Source organism: Lampris incognitus, chromosome 12 (assembly GCF_029633865.1).
Source record: "Lampris incognitus isolate fLamInc1 chromosome 12, fLamInc1.hap2, whole genome shotgun sequence".
In the NCBI taxonomy this organism is placed as follows: domain Eukaryota; kingdom Metazoa; phylum Chordata; class Actinopteri; order Lampriformes; family Lampridae; genus Lampris; species Lampris incognitus.
Genome location: NC_079222.1, coordinates 5,161,470 through 5,179,345, shown reverse-complemented (window position 1 = coordinate 5,179,345; position 17,876 = coordinate 5,161,470). Strand labels below are relative to the sequence as shown.

Here is a 17,876-nt window from a genome sequence, read left to right as displayed (position 1 = left end):
GAGGCCTCGTGAACCTTAAAGGTTAGTTGCTCGAGGTATTTTCAACTATCAGCCCCGTTATTCTGCAAATTCTTTTTCTTTTTCAGACAGTTTTAAGCATGCCATTGTTTACCCATTGCTGAAGAAACCCAATTTAGGTCCTCTGTCCCTATGTAATTACAGACCAATCTCCAAATTGTCTTTTCTATCTAAGGTTCTTGAGAGAGTAGTTCCTTCTCAGCTGATTTCTTTTATGAACACTAATAGTGTTTTTAACAGTTTCCAGTCACAACTGACCTACTGCTGACTGCAGACAGAGGTGACTGGTCGATTTTAGTTCTTTTAGACTAAAGTGCAGCCTTTAACACAGTCGATCACAACATCCTCTTACATCGCTTCGAGACTTGGGTTGGCATCAAGGTCTCGGCTCTCAGTTTATTATGCTCTTACCTCACCAGCAGAACTTTTTTTCTGTTTTTCTGGGTAACTCTACTCCCTTGATGGCTCAGTTGAGTTGTGATGTTCCTCAAGGCTCAGTTCTTGGCCCCCTTCTCTTTTCTATGTTACATGCTGTCCCTTGGCCAGGTCGTTCCAAATCACGATGTGTTTTACCATGTTTATGCTGACGACCCTCAGTTATACATGCCACTGAAAACCACAGATCCGAGCACCGTAGCAAATCTCACAACTTGCCTCTGATATTAAATCCTGGATGATGATAGTCTGAGGTCATTCTGTTCAGTCCCGAAAATCCCATCAGCCCTTTTGTTACGTATCTCTGTGGTCTGTCAGGTAGTCTTAAGCAGGCTGCAAGGAATCTTGGGATAATATTCGATGCTAACTTAGGCTTTGATAATCCAATTAAACATGTTGTTCAGTCATGCTTAGGTAATTTTTTATCAATTTCCGATCTGTAAAATGTTGTACATGTGTTTATCTGTTTTCGGCTTGACTACTGTAATGCACTTTATTCTGGTCTAAGCAAGGTCTCCCTCCATTGTCTGCAGCTGGTACAAAACGCCACTGCTCAACTCATTACTGAGGCAAAGAGGCATGACCATGTCCCTCCTGTGCTTGCCTCCCTACACTGGCTAACCACTTTTAAGGTTTGAAATGGTCTTGCTCCTACATGCGTTTGTGATTTATTGACCTGGTATATGCCCTCTTGACCACAATGATCCGCAGATGGAGCCCTGCTGGTTATTCCCAGGTCTCGGTTTGTTAAAAAGGGCAATTGGGCTTTTGCAGTTTTGCTTCTTTTAAATCTCATCTTAAAACTTTTCTTTTTATGAAAGCTTTTACAAATGTTTGATTTTTTAAAATTTATTTATACTGTTTTTATTTTTATTCTTAGTTATTTGGTCTTACTCTTATTTTTGCCTTGTCTGGTTTTATTTCTTTGTAACATGGTTTTAGAAAAGTGCTACACAAATAAAGTTATTATTATTATTATTACTACACTACTACTAATACTGGACCTCAGTGCAGCCTTTGACACCATTGATCACTGTATATTATAAGACAGAATAAATCGTAATTTTGGTTTAAGTCCTACTTATCTGGAAGAACAGGTTGCGTCTGCTATAATAATATTACATCAAAGTTCTCTGCCATTAAATATGGCGTACCTCAGGGCTCGATTCCTGAACAGAGCAGAGCTTGGTAAATTCATTGAGACAACACCTGACCTGCCATGCAGTACAGGTTGTGACGTACTCAATTTAAAGGCAACTAATTGCAGGTTAAGTCAAAAAAAGATGAGTTTTAAGTTTGGATATAAAGGACTCATCAGACTGATTGTCTGACGGTAACAGGCAGGTTATTCCACAAGAACAGGCCCAGTAGGAAAAGACCCTGCCACCAGCTGACTTCTCTCTTAACGGCAAGTCAAGGAGGCCATCTATGTGAAGAGGAAACGACCATCCCTGAACCGGGGGGGGGGGGGGGTCTAAGAGTACATCTGTCGCCATCTTACAATGCTGTGATTGCAACCATTCCCAAATCCTCTGTGAATAGTGCACATGGCCATTGAAACTCTAATTTATGGTCACACCCATATTTGCATATGGGTGTGGTGGTTATACCACTGTGGTTATACCACTGTATTGTTTATAAGGGTGGGATACCTGCAGTCAGTGTATTGTGTATAAGGGTGGGGGTACCTGCAGTCAGTGGAGACTGAATAGGTCACTTAGATGATGATGAAACGTTTCTGTCAATAACCGTTGTGTCCAGATGACCTGATTCAACTTTCTGTGGTACAGATGGTTTTAATCTAACCTCAAGATTAGTATGTATGTATGTATGTATGTGTGTGTGCATGTGTGTGTGTGTATACATACATATATACATACGTATATACACACGTATATACATACGTATGTACGTATATACATGTATATATATGTGTGTGTGTGTGTATGTATATATATATATATATATACGTATATATATTTTTAGTTTCATTTTCGACTTGTAATTTTTTTAAAATTGTTTGCCCTACTCTATTTTTCTTATTTCATTTATTTATTGATTTTATATTTATGGGCAGTAACTGAGCATCCCTTTCATTTAATTCCACTGCATGTTTTACTTCATATCTCTGTGCATGTGTCAAGTAAAGCTCTTTGAATCCTTGAATAACCGAGCATAGCCAAAACACAGAACATGGTAAAACCAACTCCATACATAGCTAGCACCATCTCGTATCTGTGCTAACCAACCTAGCATACCCTAGCCCAGCATAAAGCACGGAAACTCTGTCTAGCTAGTGTTGCAGCTAGCTAGTGTTGCAGCTAGCCTAGCAAGAAAAAAGGCAAAGGGAAAAAAATCATTTCAAAACCAAATGGATGTTTTTATTCTAAAAAATTGTTAATGAAAGACACTGTTTTGGCTCTGCTTCCCTCTCAAGGTCTCCCCCGGTTACCATCTGGTTGATATGGGATTGGACAAGGGACGTGGCGAGGGGTTCATCCCCCAAAACCTGCAAAGTGACAGGAAGGAAGCAAAGAAAAGGAGGATTCTTTATTTGTCATTGCAAGCAGGCATACAATGAAACACTTCCTCTGCATTTAACAGTGGGTGGCTGTGGGCCGCTGCAGTGTCGCGCCCAGGGACCAACTCCAGCTCTTCTTTCCCATCGCCTTGGTCAGGTGCCACAGACAGGAGTCCATCCATAGTTCCACAGTATTCCATCCATCCTTTATCCAGGCCTATCCCAGCAAACATGGGGCAGCAGGCGGGGAGACACCCTGGACAGGCCGCCAGTCCATCACAGGGCCAACACACACACACACATTCACACCTCGGGACAATTTAGTACAGCCGATTCACCTGAGCTGCATGTCTGTTCCTCTGATCATCATTACTTTGCTACATTCAGTGTCCCCTGTGGAACAAGAGGCCTGCCGTGAGGGCAACGTGAACCAGAGAGGTTGGGGGTGGGGGTACTACTGGGGAAAAAAATGCAGACTTCATTGTTTTACATGGGTGGTGCAGCGGTTAGCACGGTCGCCTCACAGAAAGAAGGTCCTGGGTTCGAGCCCCGGGGTAGTCCAACCTTGGGGGTCGTCCCGGGTCGTCCTCTGTGTGGAGTTTGCATGTTCTCCTCGTGTCCGCGGTGGGTTTCCGCCGGTTGCTCCGGGATCCTCCCACCATCACAGACATGTATATAGGGGTTAATACTCCTATATACATGTCTTTGGACTGTGGGAGGAAACCGGAGCACCCGGAGGAAACCCACGCAGGCATGAGGAGAACATGCAAACTCCACACAGAAAGCACCTGGGACGGCCTGCCAGACATTGTACAGGTTTTCTAAAAAAAACAAACTGAAACTGTAAATCAACAACTGTTTGACTGATTGGATTGACGTAATTCGTTAATTGATCAGAAGAGGGATTGGTCACATGTGGGCTATTGTAGACCAGTAGCGTCGCCCAACACAGTTAATTGTCGGTTAGGTGATTATTTGGGTCTAAGCAGCTAGTTAGCTTAGCTTAGCATGGCACCAACAGTTCCAAGTTCTATGAATACTCTAACAGTTACACTAACAAGGTACCTGACTCATTACCAGAACTAGTTAGGTACTAGGGGTGTAACAGCACACAAAAAATCAGGGTTTGGTACGCGCCTTGGTTTTGAACTCATGGTTCCATATGTTTTCGGTACTGCGAGGGGAAAGAAACAAAACATAAAATGGCTGCTTTTCTTTCTTTCTTTTTTTAAAGAACAAACTAGGGGGATGTCTGTCTTTCTTAAATTAAAACAAGTGTCAATACTGCTGCAACCCAATAAAAAAAGTAAAATTTACTTAAAAGGAAATTAATATAAATATTCTCTCAAATAAATAATAAAATAAACATCCATTAAGGTGCAGCATTTAGAAAATGTACTGTATTTGACCTGTACTGCATCTCCAAGCTCTGGTTTAATTTAGCAAATTACCAGCAACCTCCCCGTGGGTGCGCACACGCTTGGTGGGGTGGCTAACGTACTACATCCGGTCCTTTACGAAAGTTGCTCCGGGGGAAACTTGGAGTGTTAAATTAAAGTTCCGCACACACAAAAGGTTCCGCATATGCAGCGGTTAAAGCAACGCTGCATTCGTTCGGTACACATGCACGCCGAACCGAAAGACCCATGTCGAACATTCTCGGTACGAATACGTGTACTGTTACACCCCATTAGGTACTATCAATTAGTACCTAATCGCTAAGCTAATTACCTCACCTGCTGCATTCATTTCCTCGTGGGGGGGGGGGCTTCAGCTGTGTGCCTTGTTAGCGCTGCTCCAATCACATTCGGCATTCTCTTTCCAGCGAGGCTCCTCCCCCTCATACACCTCCTGGGAAAGTGCATGCTCGTTATCACAAACACGGCTGACTACTTGTTCTCTAAATACGACATCCTCTAAAAATACTATTGCAGGTACTGCTATATACACTTCCTGCTCCCATTAAAATGATGACTACTACCGTTACGACTACTCTTACTACTACATCTACCACTGGCGTTTATGCTACAAGTATTACTACCGTTACTACTTCTGTAATTTCCATAACTACTGTTGCTGCCTCTACTATGGATACTACTGCTGTTACTACTACCATCACTGCTACTAAATATACTATATCACCGCTCATACTAATGTTACAACTACGATGACTACTATGAGCACTACTACATATAATATCACTGTTATTACCACTATGGGTTTTACTCCAGGTTTGATAAGCAAACTTTTATACCCCTCACCCTCTCCAGCGACAACACACAACCAATTGCACTCCCTGCTAGCCCCTCTCCCTTCCCCACCGACCCACACTCAGGATCTGTGTGGAGGACGTGCACCAGCTCTTCCAGAGACAGAAAGCCCAGAAGGCACCGGGCCCAGGTGGAGTGTCACCCTCCTGTCTTAAAGTCTGTACTGACCAGCTGGCCCCCATTTTCACACTGATCTTCAACAGATCACTGGAGCTGTGTGAAGTCCTGGCCTGCTTCAAGAGCTCCACTAGCAACCGGTCCCCAAGAAACCCCATATCACAGGATTAAATGACTACAGGCCCATTGCCCTAACGTCTGTGGTCATGAAATCCTTCAAGAGGCTGGTGTTGGCCCACCTGAAGGAAATCACAGGCCCCCCTGCTCAACCCCCTGCAGTTTGCCTACTGAGCAAACAGGTTAGTGGATGATGCAGTCAATGTGGGATTGCACTACATCTCTCGACACCTCAACTCCCCAGGGACATAGCATAACCATAACATGGAAGATCCTGTCAGGCATCACAGCAGCTAAGCTGAATGGGCACATGAGTCAATACATGAGTGAAACTCAGAAAGAAATTGGGAACAACAGCAGAGGGTCAAAGCATCAGCTACTGGTTGATAGAGCAGTCACCCAAGACTCTAAGACCAGACAGACCAACCTGAGCACAGCCTGGGTTGACTACAAAAAAAGCCCATGATTCAATGCCCCACACGTGGTTACTAGAGTTCTCGGCACTATACAAAGCCAACAGGACACTAATAGCCTTCATCAAGAACTCAATACGGCAGTGGAAAACAACACTAGAGGCCAACTCAAAGACAATCACACAGGTGAACATGAAATGTGGCACATACAAAGGTGATGCAGTATCCCCGCTGCTGTTCTGCACAAGCCTGAACCCCCCCAGTCAGATCTTCACAGAGAGTGGATATGGATACAGGTTCAGAAGTGTAGTTACCATCAGCCACCTCCTCTACATGGATGACATCAAGCTGTATGTCAGGAATGAGTGAGACATTGACTTGCTGATCCACCTAACAGAGTCTACAGTGTTATTAGGCCTGGACAAGTGTGGTCGAATGATGGCAAAAAGAGGAAAGGTGGTGAGCACTGAAGAGGTTGAATTACCAGATGGCAGGATAACAGTCATACAGGACAGTTACAAATACCTGTAATAATGCACAGGCAAATGGAAACCATGAGGAGGCAGCAAGGAGGCCAGCTACAGCCAAATATATCCAGAGAGTGAGGCAGGTCCTGAGGAGCCAGCTCAATGGGAAGAATAAGATCCAAGCCATCAACACATATGCCCTACCAGTCATCAGATACCCAGCTGGAATAATAAGCTGGCCAGAACAGGAGATAAAGGCCACAGATATCAGGACATGGAAACTCCTCACAATGCACAGAGGGTTCCACCTGAAGTCCAGCAACCTGAGACTGTATGATAAGCAAAACAGATGGGAGCCAAGGGTTAGTGCGTGTCAGAGCCACTATCCACGATGAAACAAGGAACATCCATGAGTACATCAGAAAGAGGAGCCCCCAGAACGAACCACTTAGTGAGTACCTCAGACAGCAGAAAACAGAGAGTGGGGAGGAAGAAGAGGAGGTATCATGGAGGACTAACCCTCTCCATGGGATGTACCAGTGGCAGATAGAAGATGTGGCTGATATGGAGAAATCCTACCAGTGGATAGAAAAGGCTGGACTGAGGGACAGCACAGAGGCTCTGATCATAACAGCAAAAGAATAGGCACTCTGCACCAGATCGGTTGAGGCAGGGGTCTACCACACCAGACAAGATCCCAGATGCAGGCTGTGCAAAGACGCCCCTGAGACAGTCCAGCACTTTGTAGCAAGTTGTAAGATACTAGCTGGGAAAGTGGACACTGAAAGGCATTACCAAGTGGCTCGGATAGTTTACAGGAACTTCTGTACTGAACACAGACTGGAAGTCCCCAAGTCCAAATGGGAGAAACCGCCAAAGGTAGTTGAGAATGGCACAGCTAAGATCCTGTGGGACTTCAAATTCCAGACTGACAAGCAGGTGCTGGCTAACCAACCAGACATTGTGGTGGTCAACAAGTAACAGAAGACAGCAGTAGTGATCAATTTAGCAATCCTGAGCGATGGCAACATCAGGAAGAATGAGCATGAGAAGCTAGAGAGATACCAAGGGCTGAAGGAAGAACTAGACTGGATGTGGAAGGTGAAATCCACAGTAGTCCCAGTGGTAATTGGAGCACTAAGAGCTGTAACCCCCTAACTGGGAGAGAGGCTACAGCAGATTCCAGGAGCAACAGCTGAGGTATTTTTCTAGAAGAGTGCAGTCCTAGGAACAGCAAAGATAAAGCTAAAATATTAAATTCTACTACTGCAATTACATGTAGTAGATGTAATAACAGTTGTAGTATTATGATAGCAGTAAGACTTGTAGTAGTAGAAGTAGTAGTAGTGCAGTAATAGTAGTAGTAAATAGTAGAGGTTTCAGTAGTAGTAGTAGTACTAGTGACACTAGTACTGGTTGTAATAGTAGCAGTAGCACTAACAGTAGGACTAGTGGTAACAACTGTAGTTCTAGTAGTAGCAATAATGGTAATAGCAGTAGTAGTAGTGGAAGTAGTAGCAGATGTGGGTAGTGGCAGCAACTGTAACATTAGCAGCGGTACTTCTAATAGTCAAAGCAGTAGTACTAGATGAGCAGTACTAGTTATAGCATCAACAGTACCTTCTTCCAGATGGGCACAATAGCTTTCAGAGTATTGATGCAGTACTCCACTGCCTCCAGGGCATCGGCCCGGTGGGGGGAAGAGATTGCTATGGCGACGCTGGCCTCACCAACGGCGACCCACCTGTGAGGGTGGGGACAAGGTACTGGTGGTGAACAGGACTGCATTTGGACTGCATTTATATAGCGCTTTTCTACTCTACCGACCACTCAGACCACAGGGAAGTATTGTTCCGTAAACATATCAAACAAACATTATTATAAAACAATACATGACATGTTATATATACAATGATTATAACTTAAATAAAAGAAATTCAATAAATAAAAGCTTTAAAAGGACCACAAAGCAATTTGTTTGGCTAAAAATAAGATATTAAAAAAATATACATATTTATTAAATGTGTTTTAAATTATGTACATCCACAGTAGATCAAGATGGAAAACGTTTCTTAGATTTAAAGTACGCTAGTTTATTCAACATAGGAGACTGTCCTCCACCAAAAAACCTCCCCATAGGTCATTTGTACAAGCAGCTTATTGCGATGCGACCCAGTTACCTTTTAAGCTACTTGTGGCATATCTTCTGTCGCCGGTAGGGGGCGCTAATTTAGGAAACGCTCCTGTGGGTCGTATTAGAGGACAAACGACCTATGTGGTCGTATGGGTGGGAGGAGTTGTTGAACATAGTGCATAGATCTCCCTGTCATGAAGAGTGGTGCCATGTTTACCGCCACGTTCAGACCGTTAGACCAGCAGGGCTTGCTAGTCAACGAGGAAAAGGTGTTTTGTACTCATGAGCTTAAGCTGCTGCTGTTTACGGAAGCCCCGTTTGCTCAGTGAGAGGCCAGCTTGGAGGACCATTGGTACACCTTACCCGTAGACACAACGGAGGTGTCACAAACAACAAGGCCCAAAAGAGAAAAAAGACTAAAGGGGAAAACTCCATGACAGCGGAAAACAGCCAACGTATGAGGGGATGGAAAGCTCTGGCGTCCGGGTAGCATAGGGGTCTATTCTGTTGCCTACCAGCAGTTCGAATCCCCGTGTTACCTCGGCAGACACAATTGACGTGTCTTCGGATGGGAAGCCGGATGTGTCCTGGTCGCTGCACTAGCGCCTCCTTGCAGAGCTGATGGTCAATATAAATTTGCTAATACTGCTCATGTGTCAATAGCTTGTTGTTAGCATTCCAAGGGATGCTTGGAGTGTTCCACATTGGTTGCATTATGGAAATCCAGTCATCAGGTGGCCCGATCCTTGGGGTGGACCATTTCTGGCGCAGCGTGTCTTGGGGTTTGAAAGCAACCAAGACGTGGTGTTTGGAAAATACATATCTCAACGGTCCACCCCAAGGCTCGGGTCCTCCCACACAAACAGAGCAATATAGTGCACGCTGTTGATTGGCGAGAGGATTGCCCTGACTTGTACATTTATTGAAATTAAGAATTACATTTCCTTTATCAATTCCCTTGGGGAATTTCAGTTACTGCAAATCAACCCATCCTGTCTGTGATCTGTGTAGCTGGCAGCAGTGGGCTGCCGCCTCCATGCTGCGCCCGGGGACCAATTCCAGTTCTTTTCCCATTGCCTTGCTCAGGGGCACAGACAGGAGTATTAACCCTAACATGCATGTTCCTTTTTGATGGTGGGGGAAACGAGAGCACCCAGAGGAAACCCACTGCAGACACGGGGAGAACATGCAAAGTCCACACAGAGGACGACCTGGGATGATCCCCAAGGTTGGACGACCTTGGGGTTCAAACCCAGGACCTTCTTGCTGTGAGGCGACAGCCCTAACCACCAGGCCACCGTGCCGCCCATCATCAGGGAAACCAAACAAACTCGGGCGAAGAGGATGTCACGACACAGACGAGCTACCTCACCGGGCCAGGACTCCACGGTGTACACCCAACAACGGGCCAGTGGCCACTCTTTCAAGGATGAAGAGGGGCACATCCTTGATAGGGAGGAACGCTGGTTTGAACGGGGAGTCAGGGAATGACCCTCCCTGAATGGAGGATAGGGGGGCTAAGAGTACTACGATTACATCCGTCACCATTTTACAACACTGTGATTGCAGCTATTCCCTAATCCTCTGTGAATAGTACACATGGCCAGTGTTACTTTAGTTGATGGTCACAGGAGTTTGCATATGAATCCGGTTTTAGATCACCGGTTTTGGTGGTTATGCAGCTGTATTGTTTATAAGGGTGGGGATACCAGCAGTCAGCTGAGACTGACGAAGATGATGATGAAACGTTTGTCCCTCGAAACTTTTTGTCCAGATGAACTGATTCAAATTTCTGGGATTTGTTCAAGTAATTATATATAACAGTATTTCTGTACAGCTACATAGTTCAGCATTTCTACCCATGTATATTCCTCTCTTTGTTTTTATATGGGATTGTCATATTTCTTTAGTCAGTATTTATATAAGTACTATTTCTTTCAGTATTTAAATAAGTACTATCTGTCTGTCTGTCTGTCTGTCTGGCTAGCTATGTATGTCTATATGTATATATTTTTATATATTATATAGATTATATATTATGTCATATTTTTAATTTTTTTAAATTTTTACTTTTATTTTTTTTAAATAAGTATAATAAGTATAAGTATTTGTATATGTATGCAAATATGTGTGTTTATTTGCGAGTGTTTTTGTGTGTATTAGTACATAAGTACCCCAGCCGGTGGTGAATGCAGATGTGCAATACGATTGGCCAGCGGGCTCTGATGTCACGGCAGATGGTGGCCAACTGTGACTGGGCCATGGGCTCATAAGCCTCATACTCTAAACCAATCACCTTCCTGCCCTCAAAGTTGTCCCGGGTGGTCCCTGTACACACACACACACACACAAACACACACACACACACACACGTACTATAAACAAGATGTACTTGTAGACTACTTGTAAAGTGTCTGTACTCTGAATGATAACACATTTGTGTATCTCAGTGGTATACTACGAGAATAAAGTATTTGTACTTATAAACAGCAACAACTTGTAGATAATTAATTGGTATACTCACATAAATAAAGTACATGTACATTTTCAAAGTAAATTCTTGAATTAAAGGGAAGATTTGCTGATTTTTAACCTTATCTCTGTCTATCTGCAAGAAGGATTACGCATAAAAATCACTTCATGTCAGTGGCGGCTGGCCAGTAGAGGGCGCTGGGGCGCCGCCCCCTTCAAATATCAAGAGATGAAAATCTACTTAAACACGTTAAATATAATGTAGTTGTATAACGCAAATAATGATGAAATAAAGGTGTCTTCAGTCTGTGAGCGCCTGTCAGCAGCCATTAAATATTGGTTCAAATGGTATTTGGTTGATTTCTGTCTGAATACATATACTTCCTGTCTGAATACATACACTTCCTGTCTGAATACATATACTTCCTATCTGAATACATACATTTCCTGTCTGAATACATATACTTCCTATCTGAATACATATACTTCCTGTCTGAATACATATACTTCCTGTCTGAATACATACACTTCCTGTCTGAATACATATACTTCCTATCTGAATACATACATTTCCTGTCTGAATACATATACTTCCTATCTGAATACATATACTTCCTGTCTGAATACATATACTTCCTGTCTGAATACATATACTTCCTGTCTGAATACATACACTTCCTGTCTGAATACATATACTTCCTATCTGAATACATACATTTCCTGTCTGAATACATATACTTCCTGTCTGAATACATACACTTCCTGTCTGAATACATACACTTCCTGTCTGAATACATACACTTCCTGTCTGAATACATATACTTCCTATCTGAATACATATACTTCCTGTCTGAATACATATACTTCCTGTCTGAATACATACACTTCCTGTCTGAATACATATACTTCCTATCTGAATACATACATTTCCTGTCTGAATACATATACTTCCTGTCTGAATACATACACTTCCTGTCTGAATACATATACTTCCTGGGTGAGAGGCGCCGGCCAAACCATACCTTATGTAAGCCCTCAAACTTGTGAGGAGCAGGTGACCTGAGGCTGCAGTCTGATTGGTTTCTTCAGGTTTTCCAGGGGGCGCAGTTCTGTGCTGCCCCAGACACAGCGAATTGGTATTGTTTTAACGTTTTTTTGATCTAATGTGATTGGACAATTCTCGTGGCTGTCAATCATGTTCACACCCACCACCACGCCTCGTCTCAACTGTCAATCATCCACCGTCTACGAACCCTGATCAAATCTAGAGGCCACATTGTCCTTCTGAATAACTCTGGGACTGTGTGGACATTAATGTGTGATTGTGTGTTTCATGTTTTTGGCGTGTCGCTTTTATGTTAATATTAACTTATGTAAAGCATCTTTGAGTACTCTGAAAAGTGCTCTATAAATGTATTATTATTATTTATCATGACTCGTCCTTGTACAGAGTAAAGTACTCGGTGTACTAGGGGTTCTCACCTAGAAATACTGCTGTGGCTCCACAGGAGGCGCTGCTGACAAACTGGATAATCTCCTCCACGCGGAGTTGCTCAGCGGTCAGCTTCACCTCCTCTTTCTTCGCCTCCTCTCCTTCCATCTCTATTTTAAGACAAAGGAGTGTATCAGTTCAAAACAGCTTATATTCACTCCCCTGTTACCACCTCACTGTCCTCTTTCCACTCCCGTGCTTCACCTCCCTTTAGTCTCTCCCCCCCCCTCCTTTCTCTTTACTGGCGCTGGAGAGAAAAACTGCTCCATCTGTCCCTCAATTAGACAACTCCTGCCTACTCCTGCTAATACTACAGCTAGTAATACTAGTAATGTTATAATTAGGGGAACTACTATTACCAGCTAGTTATGGGTAGTTGTAGTGGAAATACTAGAAATGACAGTAATAATAACAGTATTAGTTATAATAATAGTAGAAATAAATATTTTGGTAGCTGACAGGGATACTGATAATACTACCACAAGTAGTGATGACAGTAGTTACTGTAATTACAGTGGTAGTGTGGTGTTATAATAGTAGTACTAGTAGCAGTAATAGTAGTAGAATTACAGTAGTAGCAGAATGGTAGAAATAATATTAGTAGCAATAGCAGTTGCAGATAAAAGTATAGCAGCATGACCCCAATAACAGAATCAGTAATAGTAGTGGAAGTCATGACAGAAGTGGTGTTATAGTAGTAGTAGTAGGTGTATAGTACTGGTAGTAGTAGCAGTAGCAGTAGTAGCAGTAGTAGTAGTGTGTGAAGAACTTATAATACCTTTGAGGATTCAGGTTGCTTTGGTTCTTATCCTCCGCTGAGGGGCGGGACCACGGCAACCTCGTCGCCGTCCTGGAGTATGATTGGCTGCTCACTGTCAATGGCGACGTACTGCTGCCGCACTGCTAAAACCACCTGACCCTGAAGCACACCGAGGCTGGGCGGGAGACATGCACGAGGAAGGAGAGCGCTCACTTCCGCTCCTGCTAACTACTGCATGCTAACAGTGGTATATAGGTATGCTAGCATTACTGCTAGTATTAATGAGATGTCAGCACGCTGATGCTACCATCATTGGTACTTATAAATGAAAGGTATACTAGCATTACTGCTAATGCTGCTGGTGAAGTACACACACGCTGGCATTACTACTAATGAGGCATTACCACGTTACTGCTATGAACAATAGTACTTAGAAACCATAAATATGCTAGAATTACGTCTTATGCCATGTAAACATGATGATACTATGAACAATGGTACTTGAGCTATATAGATGTGCTAGTGTTACTGCTAATGAGATATTAGCATGCTAATGATAATACTTATGAAGATATAAATGATGCAGGTGATGATACAAATGCTATTAAACCATTAGCATGTTAGGAACACTACTAATAACAGAAAACAAGCATGGTAACTGTATTATTTACTCTATGCAAGCATTACTATGTTTACCAATATTAGATCTATTAATTTTACCGGCTACTGATAAATCATTAGTATGCCAACATAACGACTAATTAACTAGCGGTATGCTCACTTTACTATTAAAAAGCTATTTGCTGATTGAGACTATTTCTAATCTACGTTTAGCGAGCTAATGGAAGTAATTAACTATTAGTACACCCAGTTCCAATAAATAATTTGAAATTAATAACCACTACTCTGCTAATATCAAGGTATATAAACACATAGAATGCTGAAGTTATATCTATAAGTTAACAGGTAGCTAGTTAACATTAGGAATAATTAACTATTTCAGCGTAAACACTACTGCCAACAAATTAATAAATCATTTGTATGCCAATAGCCCCCCTACTGAACACTACACCAGCTAATATTATTATGAATAAAATATCTAAATGTAAACATTGCTGCTAATGATTTTTTAAGTCATTGATATGGCAATGTCACTCCCAGTGAAAAACAACATGCTAATTTTAATAGCTAACGCAGAAAATAAATAAGAAATACGAAACAGAAAAAGATGATATTAATAAAAAAGAAACAACTAATAAACAGAAAATTAGGAAACAAGAAACTCATAAATCGAAATACACGACTACATCAATATTTACTGAGAAATTAATAATTATTAGTACGCTAATATCACCACCGATGAATAAATAACCCGCTAATATTACTACCTAAATGAAGTAATCAATACATGAAAAACAAACATAAAGTTAGTAAACACGAAACAATTAACGTACAAGAATTTCAATAGGAAAATTAATAATATACATTAAATTAATAATTTCTTAAAATTCTAATAAATCATTAGTATGCTAATATCACCACATTTGGGGGGGGGGGTTGGACTCCAAAAGCGTTCCCCTCTAAACATGATGATTACGTTAGTAGAAGAGCAGCCGCAGTCCTGGTTAGCGGGTTAGCAGGTTAGCAGGTTATCGGGTGATAGGGTTATCGGATTGGCGGGTTAGCGGGTTAGTGGGTAATCAGGTTAGCGAGTTATCAGGTTAGTGGTTAATCGGGTTAGCAGGTTATCGGGTTATCGGGTGATTGGATTAGCGGGTTATCGGGTGATTGGATTAGCGGGTTATCGGGTTAGCAGGTTAGCGAGTTAGCGGGTAATCGGGTTAGTGGGTAATCAGGTAAGTGGGGTTAGCAGATTAGCGGGTTAGCAGGTTATCGGGTGATCAGGTTATCGGATTAGCGGGTTAGCGGGTTACTGGGTAATCAGGTTAGCGGGTTAGCGGTTGATCGGGTTAGCGGGTTAGCGGTACCTGGGGCGTGCTCTGACGATCTCCTGCCACAGCTGGCGGCTGACGATCTGGTGCGGCACGGTGAGACGCTCCGACTTCACACCGGCTAGCTCCGCACTCTTAGCAAAGTACAGCACGTTTACCTGGCACAGTGAACACACACACACACACACACCCACACACACACACACACACACACACAAAGCATGCACATTACACACATCACCAAACATGTTCATACACACACACAAACACAATCATAATAATAATAATAATACATTTTTAAAATATACATTTCAATTTAAAGAATTTAGTTCAACTTTACTCAGATGAAACATGCTCATCCAGGGCCCATTTTACACACACACACACACACACACACACACATATATATATATATATATATAATATATATAGCTAATTAGCTCATTATGAACCAAGCTGTACAAAAGCTATGGCTGATAATGGAGATAAACTTGTGTATGCGTGTATGTGTTTGTTCTTGTGCTTCTAACTTTCTGAGGACCAACATGACATTTCTTTTCCTGGCTTTTCCCCTTTTTCTCTTTAATTGTACCCGGCCAATTACCCTATTTTCCGCCCTGTCTGCCCCACCTCCTCTGCTGATCCGAGGAGGGCTGCAGACTACCACAGGCCTCCTCCCATACATGTGGAGGTCACCAGCCGCTTCTTTTCACCTGAAAGTGAGGAGTTTCACCAGGGGGATGTAGCGTATGGGAGGATCACGCTGTTCCCCCCAGTCCCCCCCCCCAAACAGGCGCCCCGACCGACCAGAGGAGGCGCTAGTGCAGCGACCAGGACACATACCCACAACCGGCTTCCCACCCGCAGACACGGCCAATTGTGTCTGTAGGGACGCCCGACCGAGCCGGAGGTGACACTGGGATTCGAACCGACGATCCTCGTGTTGGTAGGCAACGGAATAGACCACCACCGGTATGACTTTTTAACGATCAGAGTGAGGACATGTTTGAAGCGTGAGGACATTTTGGGTGGTCCTCACTTCTTAAGGTTCTATCTAAAAATAGGATTATCATCTTGATGCATCTTCAATAACTCGTAGAGACGGAGGGTCACCCGTTAGTCACACAGACTAACGTAACGAATTTGGGGGGGGGGCCGTCGGGAACCGCCGCAGCCGGGACGCGAACCCGGGTCTCCCGCACCACGGGCGACTACGTTAACCAGTCGACTAAAGGGCCAAGGCCAAGCGAGCCTAGTCATTCATGGGCGGTACACTACCCCCCTCCTTCGCGAGGCGCGCATACCAGCTCCCTCGCGCCTCTGGGCGCACGCGCTTCCGATGACCTCACGGTCTCGCCATCCCACTTCTGACACCAATGTAGGGGGGCAGCCGGGAACCGCCGCGGCCAAGACGCGAACCCGGGTCTCCCGCACCACGGGCGACTGCGCTAACCAGTCAACTAAAGCGCCCAACCCTTTTTAACGATCGCGGATGAGTAGACTCGCTAGCCCTGCGCTAACGGCTGGAACCCTTTAATCCGCTGGTCAAGGGAGTCGCCCGCGGTGCGGAAGACCCGGGTTCGCGTCATGGCTGCGGGAGACGCGGGTTCGCGTCCCGGCTGCGGTGGTAGCCGCGAATTTGTTGGAACGTGGAGTATTTGATTTGAGGCTTTCAATATTCATTGGCCTATTCTCTCTCTCCTCTCTCTCTCTCTCTCTCTCTCTCTCTCTCTCTCTCTCTCTCTCTCGCTCTCCCCCCCCCCCCCCGCTCTCTCTCTCTCCCTCTCTCTCTCTCCCGCTGTCTCTCCCTCTCTCTCTCCCTCCCTCTCTCTCTCTCCCTCTCTCCCTCCCTCGCTCTCTCTCTCTCTCTCTCTCTCTCTCTCTCTCTCTCTCTCTCTCTCCCGCTGTCTCTCTCTCTCCCTCCCTCTCTCTCTCCCGCTCTCTCTCTCTCTCCCTCCCGCTCTCTCTCTCTCTCTCTCTCTCTCTCTCTCTCTCTCTCTCTCTCTCTCTCTCTCTCTCTCCCGCTCTCTCCTCCCTCCCTCCCTCCCTCTCTCTCTCTCTCTCTCTCTCTCCCCCGCTCTCTCTCTCTCTCTCTCTCTCTCTCTCTCTCTCTCTCTCTCTCTCTCTCTCTCTCTCTCTCTCTCTCTCTATCAATCGAACTCTCCCACTTTCATGCTGTGCTGCTAAAATCAATTTAATAACATAACTGTGATGCAAATGAATTCAGACACACAAACATACTTCCTCCATTGGGGATAAACAGCTCTCTCTCTCTCCCGCTCTCACCCCCCGCCTCTCTCTCTCTCTCTCTCCCGCTCCCCCCCCTCTCTCCCGCTCCCCCTCCCCCTCTCTCTCTCACCTGGACGTTCATGAAGAAATCCGTTCAAGCCGCGACCCTCACCGAGAAAACCGAGTAGTCATCCTCACTTCAGCTTTTCGACTCTTCTCTTTTTTTCGACTTTTCTTCTTCGTCTACTTTTTTATATTGCAAACCGTTTAAAATCCAAACGGAGCGTGTTACCGCCACCTGCTGGCCTGGAGGATGAACTAGCGACTCGAAGGCAAGGGGAGGCAGAGTCTTGAGCGATGTCGCCACTGCGCTTAAGTCTTATCGGCTGCTAATCACAATAACGCAAACAGACAATAAATCAACAGTTTAATATTTGTGAACAATTGGTCAATAGTTAATAATTTGAATAATTAACCAA

General features: G+C 44.0%; 2 protein-coding genes across 3 annotated transcripts; both read right to left on the bottom strand.

Moving 5' to 3' along the window:
• Positions 1-2,815: 2,815 nt before the first annotated feature.
• On the bottom strand, positions 2,816-12,564 carry LOC130122018 (molybdopterin synthase catalytic subunit). Of its 2 annotated transcripts, none has more exons than XM_056291032.1 (5): positions 12,447-12,564; positions 10,667-10,820; positions 7,979-8,102; positions 4,711-4,825; positions 2,816-2,962 (listed from the first exon to the last, which is right to left on the bottom strand). In XM_056291032.1, the coding sequence occupies exons 1-4, from the start codon at positions 12,562-12,564 to the stop codon at positions 4,745-4,747; spliced, it is 477 nt and encodes a 158-aa protein (XP_056147007.1). In that variant the 3' UTR covers positions 2,816-2,962; positions 4,711-4,744. The 2 variants fall into 2 exon arrangements, with proteins under 2 accessions (XP_056147007.1, XP_056147008.1); XM_056291033.1 differs by lacking the exon at positions 2,816-2,962 and adding an exon at positions 3,000-3,230.
• A 690-nt stretch (positions 12,565-13,254) lies between these two features.
• On the bottom strand, positions 13,255-17,632 carry LOC130122019 (molybdopterin synthase sulfur carrier subunit). The gene is made up of 3 exons (XM_056291034.1): positions 17,528-17,632; positions 15,205-15,326; positions 13,255-13,391 (listed from the first exon to the last, which is right to left on the bottom strand). Exons 1-3 carry the CDS (start codon positions 17,537-17,539, stop codon positions 13,262-13,264), a joined length of 264 nt encoding a protein of 87 aa, XP_056147009.1. The 5' UTR covers positions 17,540-17,632; the 3' UTR covers positions 13,255-13,261.
• Between the last annotated feature and the right edge of the window lie 244 nt (positions 17,633-17,876).

Coding starts and splice junctions, on each gene's coding strand:
- LOC130122018 (XM_056291032.1), bottom strand. CDS start 12,564: ATGGAAGGAGAGGAGGCGAAGAAAGAGGAGGTGAAGCTGACCGCTGAG. Junction 10,821..12,446: donor AGCCACAGCAGTATTTCTAG/GTGAGAACCCCT, acceptor GTGTGTGTACAG/GGACCACCCGGGACAACTTT. Junction 8,103..10,666: donor TGCATTCACCACCGGCTGGG/GTACTTATGTAC, acceptor CCACCCTCACAG/GTGGGTCGCCGTTGGTGAGG.
- LOC130122019 (XM_056291034.1), bottom strand. Junction 13,392..15,204: donor ATCGTCAGAGCACGCCCCAG/GTACCGCTAACC, acceptor TCTCCCGCCCAG/CCTCGGTGTGCTTCAGGGTC.